General features: G+C 43.2%; 1 protein-coding gene and 1 pseudogene across 7 annotated transcripts in view; one reads left to right on the forward strand and one right to left on the reverse strand.

Annotated features, from left to right (window-relative positions):
- Positions 1–15,101, reverse strand: part of LOC129697950 (dachshund homolog 1-like) — a 559,880-nt gene that overhangs the window by 112,694 nt on the left and 432,085 nt on the right. For all 7 annotated transcript variants that reach the window (XM_055636701.1, XM_055636698.1, XM_055636700.1 and 4 more), the window contains 2 exons: positions 14,770–14,905; positions 9,623–9,757 (listed from right to left, as the gene is read on the reverse strand). In XM_055636701.1, coding sequence (XP_055492676.1) covers positions 9,623–9,757; positions 14,770–14,905 — 271 coding nt within the window. The remainder of the gene's footprint in view (positions 1–9,622; positions 9,758–14,769; positions 14,906–15,101) is intronic.
- On the forward strand, positions 7,193–9,606 carry LOC129697952 (protein FAM110C-like; annotated as a pseudogene).

Here is a 15,101-nt window from a genome sequence, read left to right on the forward strand (position 1 = left end):
TCTGCCAAAAAGGAGGTCTGAGGTTATTATGAAAATTACAACTCTGGGAGCTGGATGAAGATCCTTTCATTAATTCATCCTCAGCAAATTGCTAAGCAATTTACTTGCGTTCCTCTGCATTAATGGGTTATTATTTTCTTAGACAAAAAGTATTCATTTTTTTAAACAGGCACGGTTCGGTTGAAACATTTCAGATTATTCTAAATTATAATCATATTTAACTGCATTATCAATAAGGACATTTTAAAATAATTGTTTTACAGTGAAGCAGACCGGCTGTAAGATACTGCAGGAATGTTCTCATTCATAGGACAATTACATTTCACTGACCAAATTCTAAAAAGCATATCCATGTTTATAATTAGGATGTATGATAACTAATTTGCAAAGCAGCTAATAATATATGGGTAGGATGTAGAAAACATAAATTGGTCCCATGTATTTTATTAAGGAGTAAGCAACCTGGCACAAAATTTACTTGAACAGGGTATCTCATTGAATACCCTATTGATTAGGCCTTATCCTGTCCATTCAGTTGCAAAGCATGTTAACCCTCTATTGTTGCTGGAAGTGCATAAATGATAACAACAAAGGCAGTGTTCCAGGGCACCCACATTCTTATTTAGATGTAGAAGGTTGGCACAATGGCACAGCTAGTAGTTGCCACCTCTCACATCAGGAACCTCGATTCTGATCTACTGACCTCCAATGCTGTCTACATGGATTATGTGGATTTTCTCTGTGACGGTATGGGCTTCCTTTGGGTGCTCTGCTTTCTTCCTACATGTGCAGGTTGGTTTACCTAATTGGCCATTGTAAGTTGCCCATAGAGTTTGGGGAGTGTAGAATCTGAGGGGATTGATGGGAAGGTGAGGAGAATAAAATGAGTTTGGTTAGGATTAGTGTAAAACTGATTGTCAGTGGGGACTCAGCATTGCATCTTCCCATTACTCCATGACTCCATGAGAAGCCACAAGATATATCTTGAACAACGGAGAATTAAAGGCCAAATAATAGATACTGAGTAGGTCATAGCTGGGGGAATTGGAATGAGCGATTTTGATGTCAAGTCATGTATAGAAGGAGAAATGAGGGAAAACGGTTTGAATAAAATATGAAAATAAAATTAGATAATACGATTAAACAAATTCTGCAGCTTTTTTTTAAAGTTACCCAATCCATTGCTAACCAGGTCCTTGCCTTATTATCTTACTCCAATGTAGTGGTCAAGAGCATGAGGTCTGAGGATTTATGTCCTACCCAACAGGAATGGAATTGTCAGAATATGCCCTTGATTACAGATGTTAACACTCACTATGCAATGAAGGTATATTCACAGTACTTTACAGGACTTGGGATCTGACCATGAGTATGATCTATTGGTTCCACTTAGTCAGAGGACCCTCACTAGAGAGCCAAGCTACAAAATGAAACAAAACAATATTCAGGATTGGTAAGTATTAGTACTGGATATGGGCCATGTTTATCTGGACACATTAACTTCCAAGGCAAAGGTGCTTGTAATTGCTAGATTACTCATTTACTCAATAGTTTATTTCCTCTATAAGTGAGCACTTGAGTACCAACCAGTCTAGTCAAGTTGTATAACCACTGTCTCTTCTGTTTGTGTTCCTAATCGACAAATTCAGATGAAGTGAGGAATAACAAGAGATCGTCCTGGTACTTTAATTGTCAGGGCTGAAGGTAATAGGTTGGAATTTGTTGCTGACCTAAAAAGTACTTTACCACAATCCAGGTGTTAGCTTGCAGGTTTCCTGGTTCTAAATAACAAGGCAGCTTGCATGGCCGCGAGGATAATGCTATAATATGGGTGTCCCAGAAAACAACCAAAAAAAATGGTCAACCAAGTCACTTCGCCAGCATTAGCCGCCTGTGAAAACTATCTTTGTCTATGAATATTTCTGAATCTGTACGTTATTAAAATAGTTAAAAGCATTTATAGACATTAAATCAATAAAGCAATGAAGCAATTGAAAAAGAATAAACACTATAGAAAAAACGAAAATGTTAAATAGTATGTTTCATCTAAACTTAATTCATTACAGCATTGTAAACTATCTAATACTTAACCTTTTCTCTTATAACTGTTCCTTTCCATTGAAATGAATGGGCTCCCATTACCAATGCTGACAATAACATGGTGCAGGTTAAGTGGTAGCTGCTCCAATGCAACTGCTGGGGAATTGATTAATTGAAAGATACAGCATGGAAGCCTTTGGCCTGCCGAGTCCACATTGTCCATTGATCACCCGTTTAAACCGTGGTTCTGCTATGCTGAGTGTGGTGGTGTGCATATCCCGCGGCAGCAGGCCTGGCTCACCCGTCGTCCCCAAGAGGCAACCCCCAAGAGGTTGGTTCCTCAGGGATCAACCCGCAGGGCTGGTCCCTGAGGTGGGTGAAGAGTTCCAAGATGGCAGCGGGCACCAGGAACAAAGGTATGGCTCGAGAGTCTCTGCAGTGCACCTCAAAGATTTTAGTGGGCCACTGGAATCCCTGCAGCAGCCTGGGGCTTAACAGGATTTGGCGCCGCTCCAAGAGGCCAAATGTACGGGAAGCAGTGCAGTACACCTTGACGGTAGAATGGGCCGCTGGAGGCCTGCAGCAGCCTGGGGCTTGCCTAAATCGGGCACTGCTCCAAAGGGCCGAGCATGCAGACTGGTCACGACCTGCAGCTGCACGGAGTGGTGGACCAGCAGTGGAGGGCACCAACAGCTACACTTGGCCAGGCTGACACCGAAATGCTGCCAGGGCAATGAGCCTTTATGACTAGGTTAAGAACTCTGCACTTATAACAACTGGAACTTGGAAATGGTACCAAAACTACATGGCTCTTGGATATTGTCTCAGTGTACTGTTCCTAACCACTTGTACTAAATCTAAAATGTAGTATGGGATGTGGGAGGAAACTGGAGCACCTGGAGGTATCCTACACAGTCACATGGACTGAACATAAGGTCATAAGTGATAGGAGCAAAATTAGGCCACTTGGCCTATCAATTCTACTCAGCCATTCAATCGTGGCTAATCTATCTCTCCCTCCTAACCCCATTCTTCTGCCTTCTCCCCATAACCCCTCACACCCATACTAATCAACATGCAAACTCCACACAGACGACACCTGAGATTAGGATCATAACTGATCTCTGGCGTTGTGAGGCTGCAACTTTACCTGCTGTGCCACTGTGCCACCCTGAATTGTAATGGGTTCATCGTTCACTGTTAAAATCCACGAGCTGCGCTGTTTGGAAAGCGTTGATTGTGATTTTTAAATTGTGATTTCCTCATCCGCGCAGAAATGCCAAACCTGGTTGCATTTGCATGGAGAAATATTAGCAGTTCAACAGAAACCTGATGCCATTTCATAGCACGTTTGGCCGCATTGAGTTCAGGCTCTATTCTGGGACAACTGCTTCCACCCAGCATGAAAGCAAGCCAGGATTCTCACCTTCCAAAAATACTCCTCAAGTGTACAGCCAGAGAGATCAGAGATGTGGAAGAACGGGATGCTTTACTTTGTCTTTGGCAACAGCCTATTTGGCAAATAGCCTAACTAATAAAGTAAGGTTACACCAGTAAAAACATAGGTTTGTTTTTAAAACTTGCAAACACAGAAACCAAACTGTTAGGAAATGTGTAGTGCTTGGCAAATCATACCCAAAACCAATTGTTTTACAGTATGCCAGCTAATAGTATGCAATTTACATAAATTCCTAATTTATCTGATAAATATCCCCACAAGCAATAGATAAATCATGCAAAATATCATGACTAAATAGGTGGAAATAAATGTTGGAACCTGTTGCTGGATGAAACTTAATTCTTGAGGCAAGCTTTCAACAAAAGGTAATTTTAAAAAGCAATGAAATACTTGCTTTGTCATGTCATGAAATAATCATAAAAGCATAAATTGGAATTTTAATTTCACAGGTTTACACACCAATACCAAGCAAGGAAATACACAAAATGTTGGAATAACTCAGCAGGTCAGGCAGCATACCTGGAGATCATGGATGGGTGGCGTTGCAGGTCAGAACCCTTCTTGACTCCCAACTCAAAACGGTTCCTATTCAAAACATCACCTATTCATGTTCCCCATAGATGCTGCCTGACTCACGGAGTTACTCCAGCATTTTGTGTCTTTCCTTGGTAAACCATCATCTGCATTTCCATGTTTCTACACCAATATTGGTAAACAGTAGTATTCACGCAAAAAGATTGGATCAGGAACTCAGCCGGTCAGGCAGCATCTGTTGTGGGAAATCAGCAAAATGTTTTGGGTCAGGATCTCCCTGCACAGAGGTTGGCTCACCCACTGTTTGAGCAGCAATTTTTTTTTTGCTCAAAATTGCAGCACCTGTGATCTCTTGAATCTCCGAGGATTAAATCACTTGGCATTCAGTCCTTCACACCCATCGACACAGAGCAAATATTTCTATCCCATCAGGAACTTCCATCTCAACATGGATTTTTGATTTTTTTCTCCCTAAATATCACACTTTGTAAAGCTGATCAACTACAGTCTTTAAAAACTTTGCAACCACACTTTCTATTTAAAGGTTTCAACTGGCTAAAAATAATAATTTTTTTTAGGTTAAGTATTCACACACAATTTTGGATTCATCTGAGTTGCTCTTCAACAATGCTTAATAAACATGCTTTGCAAATTTTTGCATTATGATCTCCCACACTGTGAGAGCACAAAATATCGGAGTACAATATATGACCAATGCTAATTCTCACTCAGGCATAATCTCTGGAGAGAGGGAATGGGTGATGTTTTGGGTCGAGGCCTTTCTTGAAGGGTCTCAACCCGAAACGTCACCCATTCCTCCTCTCCAGAGATGCTGCCTGTCCCGCTGAGTTACTCCAGCTTTTTGTGTCCATCTTCGGTTTAAACCAGCACCTGCAGCAGGCCCATATGAAGCTTCTCAAAAAGAGGATGGCATGACAAGATTACAAAAAATGTATGTGAAATAATGTGCATGCAGCGCACATCACAAGCGCGGTGCGAAGTCCCTCGCAGCTGGGGTCCAGTGCCCGCTGAAGGGTCCTGGAAGCTCTGGGGTTTTAGATGCTCTCTGTTACATTCTGATTCTTATTTTGGAGCATTTTTCCATCAAATGTTTGACCAATATTTCAGACATAATTTTGTCCTTGTTTTAATAATTAAGGTACTGTTGTAAAATGTTATGTAAAATGTTATAAAGCATGCAAAAACTGCAAATATAATACTGTAAGTGTTTGCAGTAAAGAAAACCTTTTTTTAGAAAATGTTTTGTGTGTTGATTTGATTGCCTGCTACTGTTAGACTGTGTTAGTGTGTGCAGTGCACCTTTAATGGTCCTCCTGACCTAACAACTTCACCACATCAATTTCAACATGGAATAGTGATGTGAATACAAAATTTAGTTCGACTTCAATTTCCATCGTGAAAATTGAAGTCAAACTAAATGGTGCATTTACATTACTATGATCACCTTCAAACTAACCTATTTTTACTGTCATACCATTATAACAAATTCTAGTTCCATGAAGACTTCTAAACAAGATCACAAATCACATTTTGAATTCTCAAACACAATGTGATTGTGAATAATATTAGAGCTGCCAAGTTTCACCGAGCATTTCCATATTTTGAAGGCTGAAAATCAGTATTTTGTTGGTGAAATCGGTATTTCCCACATAAATGCAATAGAACGTACTACACAGATACTGGATTTTTGAAAATCAGCATTTTGCATGCAACCTCATGTATTCTCAAACATCAGTATGGAATCAGTACTACTGAATTGTGAAACCATTTTTGAAATGTGAATTTATAATTCTTGATTTTGATTCAATAACATAATATATATATAATAATGGTAAGTACAATTTAAAAACAATCACTCAGTGTTACTATTGTTGAGCCATGCTGACTAGCATGACAGGAATGAGTTCTTAGTTCAATGTCACTCAGCATTCAGCATGTTGGCATGATGCTGCAAAATCGTTCAGGTGCTCCTGAATTTATATTGCCATTTACCACAACTTCTACTAATGCAAGGGCATTCGTTGGCCTTAGCCTATATGCCATCCCTGGTTCTACGAATATAGCACCTTAGACCAGTTTATCTAGCATGGCAGTCCTCAGTTTGTTAATGCTGTCAAAGCATGTATCGTTCCGCAGTACACTGATGTAGGTGGCCCTACTTCTACCTCTTCTTGCAATGCCCTGTTTGGGCTCCCAAAGCGTGAGGGGATTCGCAGACAGTTCATGGTTCCTCTAACAGACTTTGACAATACTCTTGGCAGACCAGCATATATTGCCATTTAGCCATAAATCATATTTTCCAGTTCCATTTTTCGAGAATTAAACTTTGCAAACGTAGTCACCACTTTGTCCAAGTCATGAGCAAAGTCATAGTGAATGTACATTTAGGCGAGTGCAGACAGCCTGTCATTGTTCATGGAAGTTCTGGTGTAGTGATGCAGGCAACAGGCATTCATGGCAGGGCTGCATCTATTGCAATTTAGCCATAAATCATGTTTTCCAGTTCCATTTTCCAAGATTATAACTGTACAAACCTAGTCACCACTTTGTCCAAGTTATGGGCAAAATCATAGTGAATGTGGATTAAGATGATTGCAGACAGCATGTCATTGTGTTCATTCTGGCCAAATTGGAGATGTTAGGACATTAGAATTGAGTAAAGACTTCTGGGCTGCAAGGTCATTTGATCAATGTGCCTTCTGCAGAAATGGGACAAGCTGCAGAATGGCGCCAGTTTGTCTAGAACCTAGATAAGAGCTGCAGGAAGAGAATGGAACATCTGCAGATTCTGACAATTAGGTGCAAATTGAATGGAACGGATTGGATGAATGCAAACCAGAGATGCACATTGTAAATAATGTTGCAAAGCTTTACTTTGCTAGATTTTGATTGGATTAAGTATTGAGCCTTGTCTGGGTTTATTGAATATCAAGGCACATGTTGCGATGTTTGAATACATTGTATTAGACACTGTATTATTGGGTTGGGGAAATGTCTATCGTGTACTGTGTTACTCGATATCTGTTATTGGACTGTAAAGAGACCCCCCCCCCCCATGTGGTTCGGCCCCTCAAGGTTCGGGGACCTATAAAGGCCACTCCCACGAGGTCCTGTGTCAATCTTCTGGGTAAACAGTTGGGACTGCGCGATCTTCTGGAGTGTCTCTGCTTGAACGAGGCTAAGATGGCTTGGCTAGGCAGATACGAGGATCAAACCCGCGGCGGTTAGGTATAGTAGTGGGAACTGTTATAGTGCTTTTTCCAAAATAAAGTTTAGTGATTTTTGACTGGAACTAGATTGGGGAGGGGAGCTTAGAACCAGCTATTTACAATTGCTCATGGAAGTCCTGGTCTTTGCTTCTTCGCGGATGTGAAAACGTGTTTGTCCTCATTGGCTGGATCAAAGTAAGATGCTGAGCGAGTTCGCGCCCACTGCAAGCATGTCGCCCGAGGCGAGCATCTCTCTGCCACTCAGGCTCCTGACCAAATGTCCCGGCTAGCTACTCAGTCAAATGGAGGGGGACAGGCGGATCGGCAGAGGGTCATGCAGAGACTGGCTGTCGACAAGGCCAAGTACGTGAAGAGGCAGATAGCGAGGGGGTGCAAAGTGGAGCCCAATGGTTTGGGCAGCTCTGCCTCCGAGAGAGGCAGCAGCAGCGGGGCCAACAGCAACACAAGGACTTACCTGGCCTCCGGCATCCCCCATCAGAGCGGGCAGCTGGGGCTCCCGCCTGACATTGTGCGTCGCTCCAGCTCCAAGAGGCAGCTCGGGCCTGACTCGCTGGTTATGTATCAGCAGAAGTGTGAGTTCATGCGGGGAGCGGTGGCCACCAGCACTGCCCGCAGTTTCAAGGGCAGTGGCAGCCTGGTTCGGCAGCTGCTGCCCGGCTCTAGCGGCCGCGGCGACAAGCAGCAGGGGCTGGCAATGGGAGCAGCAATGTCGGAAGGGGAAGGATTAGCAGAGGGTACGGAGGCTGCAGTATCCCAGGGTTCACAAGTAACCACACCAGCAGCACTCCAGGGAGAAACAGCAACCTCACCAGCAACACCTCAGGGTGCACAAGTAACTACACCAGCTGCTCCCAAGGGTGCACAAGTAACCACTCCAGCAGGGCCCCAGGAGGCACCAGTCGCCATGCCGGCAGCATCCCAGGATGCACAATTAACTATGCCAGCAGCACCCCGAGAAGCAGCAGCGGGTCGCCCCAAGGAGCCGCTCAAGCGGATGGTTGGTGAAGGTGGATTACGGCGCTCGCATTCCGACCTCAACTGCCGCTTCTCCCGAGCCTGCTCGAGCTTGGACAGTTTCTTCGAGCAATGCGGACTTGAACCCGAGGTGATCGAGATCCTGGCCAGGTAGAAGTTTGCCGCTGACGCCGCTTTCTTAAGCCATGTCCTCAAGCTTTGCAACAAGAGCTGCATCCAGGCACAGCAGCAGCAATAGCGGCAACGAGCTGCTCTGGGGGAAGAACAAGCCCCCATCCTCTGCCCTCTCCATCATGGAGCGCAACAGCAGGGTCATCCAGTGGCTGTACAGCTACAAGAGGGCCAAGGAGCCCAAAGGCAAGGCTCCCTCTGTCCTGGTGTAGAATAAAAAAAATACTGCGCCCCAACATTTTTTTACTCTTTTTTTTTTACTCTGGGAAATAAAGGGGAGTGCGACCGCACCAATTGAACCCCCTCCACCCCCTTCGGACGGCCATGTGCAGTTCCTTCTATCACCTTACTCGTATCCATCTGGGAGCTTAGAGGACTTGTTGGCAATTCTAGCAAATGATAGTTAAAGATGAGTGACAGGAGAACAACTTTGATGATATTCATTTTGTAATAAACTGACCAAGCCGGTTGCCTAAGCTCATACCTGAAGTAAAGCCACTTGGTTACATGGCAGCACCAGACATTACTGGGACTTTTACTTCTATCATTAAATGTTCACAATCATTTGTTCTGAAGAAGTGTAAATTCAACTGAAAATCAATTATATGGATATAATAAAATTAATTTCCAGAAACAGAATTATTTCTACGTACATCATTACAATGAGAAGGAAGCACCCTGAAGAGAGGGTGTATTTATATTGCATTGTCCAAAAAAAGGCTTTGTTTTATCTCTTCTTTGAGATCCAAGCCACCTTAACCTCCATTCTGAAGGACTGAGACAATTGAAGTAATTAAGTCATTGATTAAATGGGTAAGAGATACACCATAAGTTGAGAATAACCGGAATTTCCAGCTTGATTTATGCTTTCTATATAATTACCATCACTGTGTTATTTTCGTTTTGAAACTTCCTTGATTTACATATTAATTGCCTATTAACACAGTACAATAAGTTAAGGCTGGTAGTTAACAGCAGAGGAAGTTTCAAGGTGAAACCGCACAGGGGAAGCTTTGTCAAGGTCACGAGTCAATAAATGCAGCCCAGTTTAAACTAGGATGCCGCTAGGATTCATGACAAAGTTTAAGATATATAGAAACCGTTGCCTTCTTGCACAGACTACCAGTGGAGTCTTCCTGGGAATGACTGCTGGACAGATGCAGGAACACACATTTGATGTACTGGGCTTTACCTTTTTCAGTGTGTATTCTTTTCATTTCATGTCCTCCATCTGGACAGGCAAGATCACCTTCCTTGATACCAAGCTGGATAGTGGGGGACAAACCAAGCAGTGCTTGGTTAAGTGACAATCCATTCTGATGGACAGCTGTTGATTAAAACAAACAATATTCAGTAACCGAGCAGGTTTTCAAGAGAGAGTTATATTTAGCTCTTAAGGCTAACGGAATCAAAGGATATGGGAAAAAGCAGGAACGGGGTACTGATTTTGGATGATCAGCCATGAACAAATTGATTGGCGATGCTCGCTCGAAGGGCTGAACGGTCTACTCCTGCACCTATTTTCTACATTTCTATCAAACAAGTTAGCTTCATCAGTGCACTCCCATCTCTGAACCTAATTTGCTTTGACAACATTTTTAATAAACCAAATCTAACTGCAAGACATTTTCAGTTTTACACAATCTCTGGAGGCTAATGATATTATTGGGAGAAATGTAACGTAACAAAGTTGGGTTGACATCAGTGGTTAGGTAGGTATTCAGCAATCCGTGAATTTCTGATGCTGCTGGGCTCAATAATCTAGCCAAGATAATTTGTGCCTACAACTCAAACAATTATTCACAGAGCACTGAACAAAAATGAAGAATTAAAATGTTGTTTTTTCCTTTTTATTTGTTACTAAAAGCAGTACTGATTTATTATTTGTTCCTGAGCTAATATGCCTGGGACACAGCTAGTGGTCTTGCAAATATGCCGGCTATCCAGAAGGCTGTAATCTTTGTAGCTCTTTAGTCAGTCTCTATTGACATTAAACCAGGATTGCTCCAGGAAACTGAAACCTTGCTACGTGGAGCTCTGCACATCTAAATTGTGTTGATGGCAGCAGGATGGCAGCAGAGTGCGACAGCAAGTGGAGCCACTGCCACATAATGCCGGGTTTGTTCCTGATTTCTGGTGCTGTCCATGTAGAGGTTGAATGTTTTCCCATTGACTGTGTGGCTTTCCTTTGGGTGCTCTGGTTTCCTCACATAGCCCAAGTACATATGGATGGAAAGGTGTGGCAATTTTCCATAGGGAGCAGTAGAATCTTGGGGGAGTTGCTGGGAATGTGGGGAGAATAAAAAACATGGATTGATGTAGAATTAATGTAAATGTAAGGTTGATAGTCGGCATGAACTTCATGGGCCAAAGGGTCTATTTTCATGTTACATCTCTCTAGCACTCCAATGGGATCTAAAAAATCAGGAAGTGCAGAAAAAGTGTCTTATAACCAGATCAACACTGCAAACTCACCTTTGTCGTTGAGAAATAAATAACTTGCAACAGAATCTTCAAATCCTAGGTTGGTCTCATCAACCATCTTTGGATCCATGGATAAAATATTTCTCAGAGGATAAGCAATCCGTTAATGTTGAGTAAATCACACATACAAATCTGGTATAATAGTATTTATTGAGTAACGTGTACAACACACTGTAGCATGTTACTCCTATCATGCAGCAGTACTGACTACCAGCACATGTCGGGTTGCGATAATATGAATGGTGTGGTAGTAGGCGGAGCTTATAATAATAAAGCACTACATTGGTTAGTAAGTAAAGTAACCAATTTACATCTTTCCTTGTAAGAATGAAAAGTGGAACAATGACCGATAATAATGTAACCAAAACGCTAATAGCGCATACAGGGAAGTACAGATGATTCAAACAAAGTCCGCGTATCTAAGGGGCGGCCTACTAACCCGTCTCGCACGTGTATGGTGCAGACCCGCATCTCCTCCCTTCACTGGCGAGAATGCCGGGGTCCCATGCGGCGGGAGCACTGGGGACCCGGGGGACAAACACGGTGAAGCAGGCGACTGGGGCACCAAGCGTGGTGGTAAGAGAGCTGGAGACACAACCACGGGTGGGTCTGCAGCTGCAGGTCATGAGGGAAGAGAAAGTCCATCAGTAGAGAGGTAGATTGGACGCGTCGCATCAGGACGTGGTTCCTTCACAGGAAGATGTTGACGGTTGCATCTGTAGATCCCTCCATCTGCACTCTCCAGGTATGAGTGTGACTCTTTTGTGGGACTGTGGATGAAACCCAAATGGCCATAGCCCTTGGTGGTTTGAAGGTGAACAACTTGGCCACTGGAGAGAGGTTTAAGTGGTTTGCTGGATTATAAAAAAAAATCGCTTTTGGGTATCGCGTTTCAGTTGGAGTTACTTCTGTATGGCAAGTGGTGAATGAACCTGTGGATGCAGTAGTTGTTGGGGCACAGGCAGTGCAGTATGGGTCTGTCGGGACATCAGGCGTTGGGCAGGAGACCCCAGTATTGGGTCACGGGCGATGTTTCTCAGGTTGAGCAGGTCCAGGTAGATATCGGATTTAGCAAGGTGTGTGCACTCCATCAATTGCTTGGCGCTCCAGACAGCCCATTCTGCAAGTCTGTTTCATTGTGGGAAATCTGGACTGCTGGTGACACGGTGAAAATCCCATCGTTGAGCAAAGTTTTTAAAACACTGGCTAGTGAACTGACTGCTGATATCTGACAAGAGGCGTGCAGGGGCACCGTGTACAGCGAAATGGCGCGCCTGCTTTTGGATTACTGTAGCGGATGTTGGGCTTTGGAGCAGGTCGATTTCGAACCAGCCCGAATATGAGTCAACGAGAACCAGATACTGTTTTCCACACCACTCGAATATGTCAGTAGCAACCGTGGATCAAGGCAGAGGAGGCAGAGGATGTGAGAGCAGGGGCTGCTTCTGTTAGTGTGGCATCAGGCTGTTGCAGATAGCACAGGTCATTCTGGGCCAGAAAAACATGTTCTTTGCTCGGAGTATGGTTGCTTCCACATCGGGGTGACCCCTGTAGACGGCATCAAAGTATTGGTCCCGCAGTGCAGTTGGGATAATTGCTTTGTGACCCTTGATTACGACACCGTTCTGCAGCACCCGTTCGTCGCGGACCAGGTAGTATGGGCAAATAGGAAGCGGAGCGCGATATTGTTTATCCGGCCAGCCATGCCGGATGACTGAAGACAGTAGCTGTAAAGTTGTATCCGCAGCTGTATGCTCTGCCAGATCGCGTAGGCATTCTGTAGGTACGTACGACACCATCATTACTGTGAACTGGTCATTTTCAGACTTCTGGTGTTCACAGGTTGTTATTGGGGCTCTTTATAGCATGTCAGCCAGATGCATGTCCTTGCTCCTTTTGCAGAATAAGGTGAAATCGAAGCTCTGCAGCTGCATCATCATCTGTTGCAGGCGAGCAGGAGAAGCATGAATGGGTTTGTTCAGAATAGTGACCAACGATTGGTGGTCAGTTTCAACTACCACGGACGTCCCAAAAATAAAGTCCAGGCAAAAACCACGGCTAGTAATTCTTTTTGAATCTGGGCGTATCACTGTTCAGTCACACACAAGGTACAGGAGGCGTAAGCAATAGGTCTGTAGTCTCCTTCAATGGAATTTTGTAGGCAAGCAGCTCCAAGTCCATACTGAGAGGCATCACAAGTGAGTGTCACCAGTAGGTTTAAGTCGAAATAAGCGAGGGTAGGGGCACTGGAAATTTAAGGATTTCCAATGCCCTCTGGGGTTGTAGATACCAAGACCATGCAGAAACTTAATAAAAACTATTATCCCACTTCTGACACCATGTTGTGTAAATCACACATACTCACAGATCTGGTATAACAGTATTTATTGAGTAACGTATGGAACACACTACAGCGTGTTACTCCTACCATGCAGCAGTACTGACTACCAGTACATGTCAGGTTGCGATAATATGAATGGTGTGGTAGTAGGCAGAGCTTATAATAATAAAGCACTACATTGCTTAGTAAGTAAAGTAACAAATCTACAGTTAAGAGAGATTGTAGTGTTCAGGCAATGTGCTTCCATTACGAGAATGATTACAGAAATAATTGGGTTAACGTATGATGAGCATTTGACAACACTGGACCTGTACTCGCTGGAATTTAGAAGGATGAGGGGAGACCTCATTGAAATTTACCGAATAGTGAATGCCTGGATATAGTGGATGTGGAGAGGATGTTTCCACTGGTGGGAGAGTCTAGGACCAGAGGTCATAGTCTCAGAATAAAAGGAAGTTTCTTTTGAAAGGAGATGAGGAGAAATGTTTTTTGAGGTTGGTGAATCTGTGGAATTCATTGCCACAGAAGGCTGTGGACACTAAGTCAATGGATATTTTTAATGCAGAGATAGATAGTTTCTTGATTAGTATGGCAGTCAAGGGTTATGGGGAGGAGGCAGGAGAATGGGGTTGAGAGGGAAGATAGAGTAGCCATGATTGAATGGTGGAGTACACTTGATGGGTGAATGGCCTACATCTGCTTCTATAGCGTATGAACAACGGGTTCATTGGCTCCTAAGGCATATACAATCATAGCTGGTCCAGAGGGCCAATATCACAACCCAGAACATCATGGAGTCTAACATTATGGCTTATGCAGAAGCAATGTTTTGAGCGGAATAATGAAGAAGCCCCTTCTCGGAAAACTACTGAAAGCTCTGACAACCAGCAAAGTCCCATCCCTAGATATGTCAACTTTAAAAGTCATGAGAGATTTTTAATAGTTTTTTAAAATATCTCTGAAATTCAGTGATGCTTAAAATGCACTAAAATTTACATTTATAATTTAAAATCTACTTCTTAAAAATGATAATTATTTTACAGACAAAAAATTCTGAAAATCACTTATGTAATTAAAAAAATTACATTAAATACCAATAATTAAGTTGCTTGCTTTCCTCTTTGCTTCCTCAATCACTGTTTGATGATCCCCAGTGTAATCACTAGCGTCCTAGATCCGGTAGCAGTTCTAACCTCGCATGATATCCCAGTGATTATTCCTCGTACACCCAGGGCACCCCAACAAGAGTGACTTCTTCTATTGGCCTGTTATATACCTATCTGCGGAGTGAATGTCGAGATTCTGTATTCCTTTTGGAAATCATGAACATTTAAGTAGCTAAATACCTGTTATAAATTTACAACAACTGCTGTTATCTAGAAACTCCAGCCCAAAGATCCAGGATGGGTACTTCACCTGCACTTGTCTCTGTTACAGGTAGTCACAACGCATTTGAGGTATATAATCGCCATGCATTATGTTTAGTTCAGAAATTCTCACAGGAGGAAACTCACGGATTCTGTCGGAAGAGCACTCTGTTCGAGCTGGTGAACTTGATACGCTGCTGCTGCGGTGGGAAGAAGGATGACTCCCTGGCTGACGGCCATCTTCCAAAGATGGGGTGGGTGAAGGACTGTCAGGAACACGTTCCTGCAAACAATCACAACAGGATGTGACTCATACAGGTCCTTGAGAAACAGCACCCCAGCAAGCTTCCTGACCTGAACCTGATTTGATCCAACTAAGCAAAGTCAGGGTGTATATTCGATATAAACATTTGGATCAGCCCAGCTCAGATTTACTTAGGTCAGATGATGCTGGCCTGTATTATTATTCTGCAGTTCCT

Source organism: Leucoraja erinacea, chromosome 6 (assembly GCF_028641065.1).
Source record: "Leucoraja erinacea ecotype New England chromosome 6, Leri_hhj_1, whole genome shotgun sequence".
Taxonomy (NCBI): Eukaryota; Metazoa; Chordata; class Chondrichthyes; order Rajiformes; family Rajidae; genus Leucoraja; species Leucoraja erinaceus.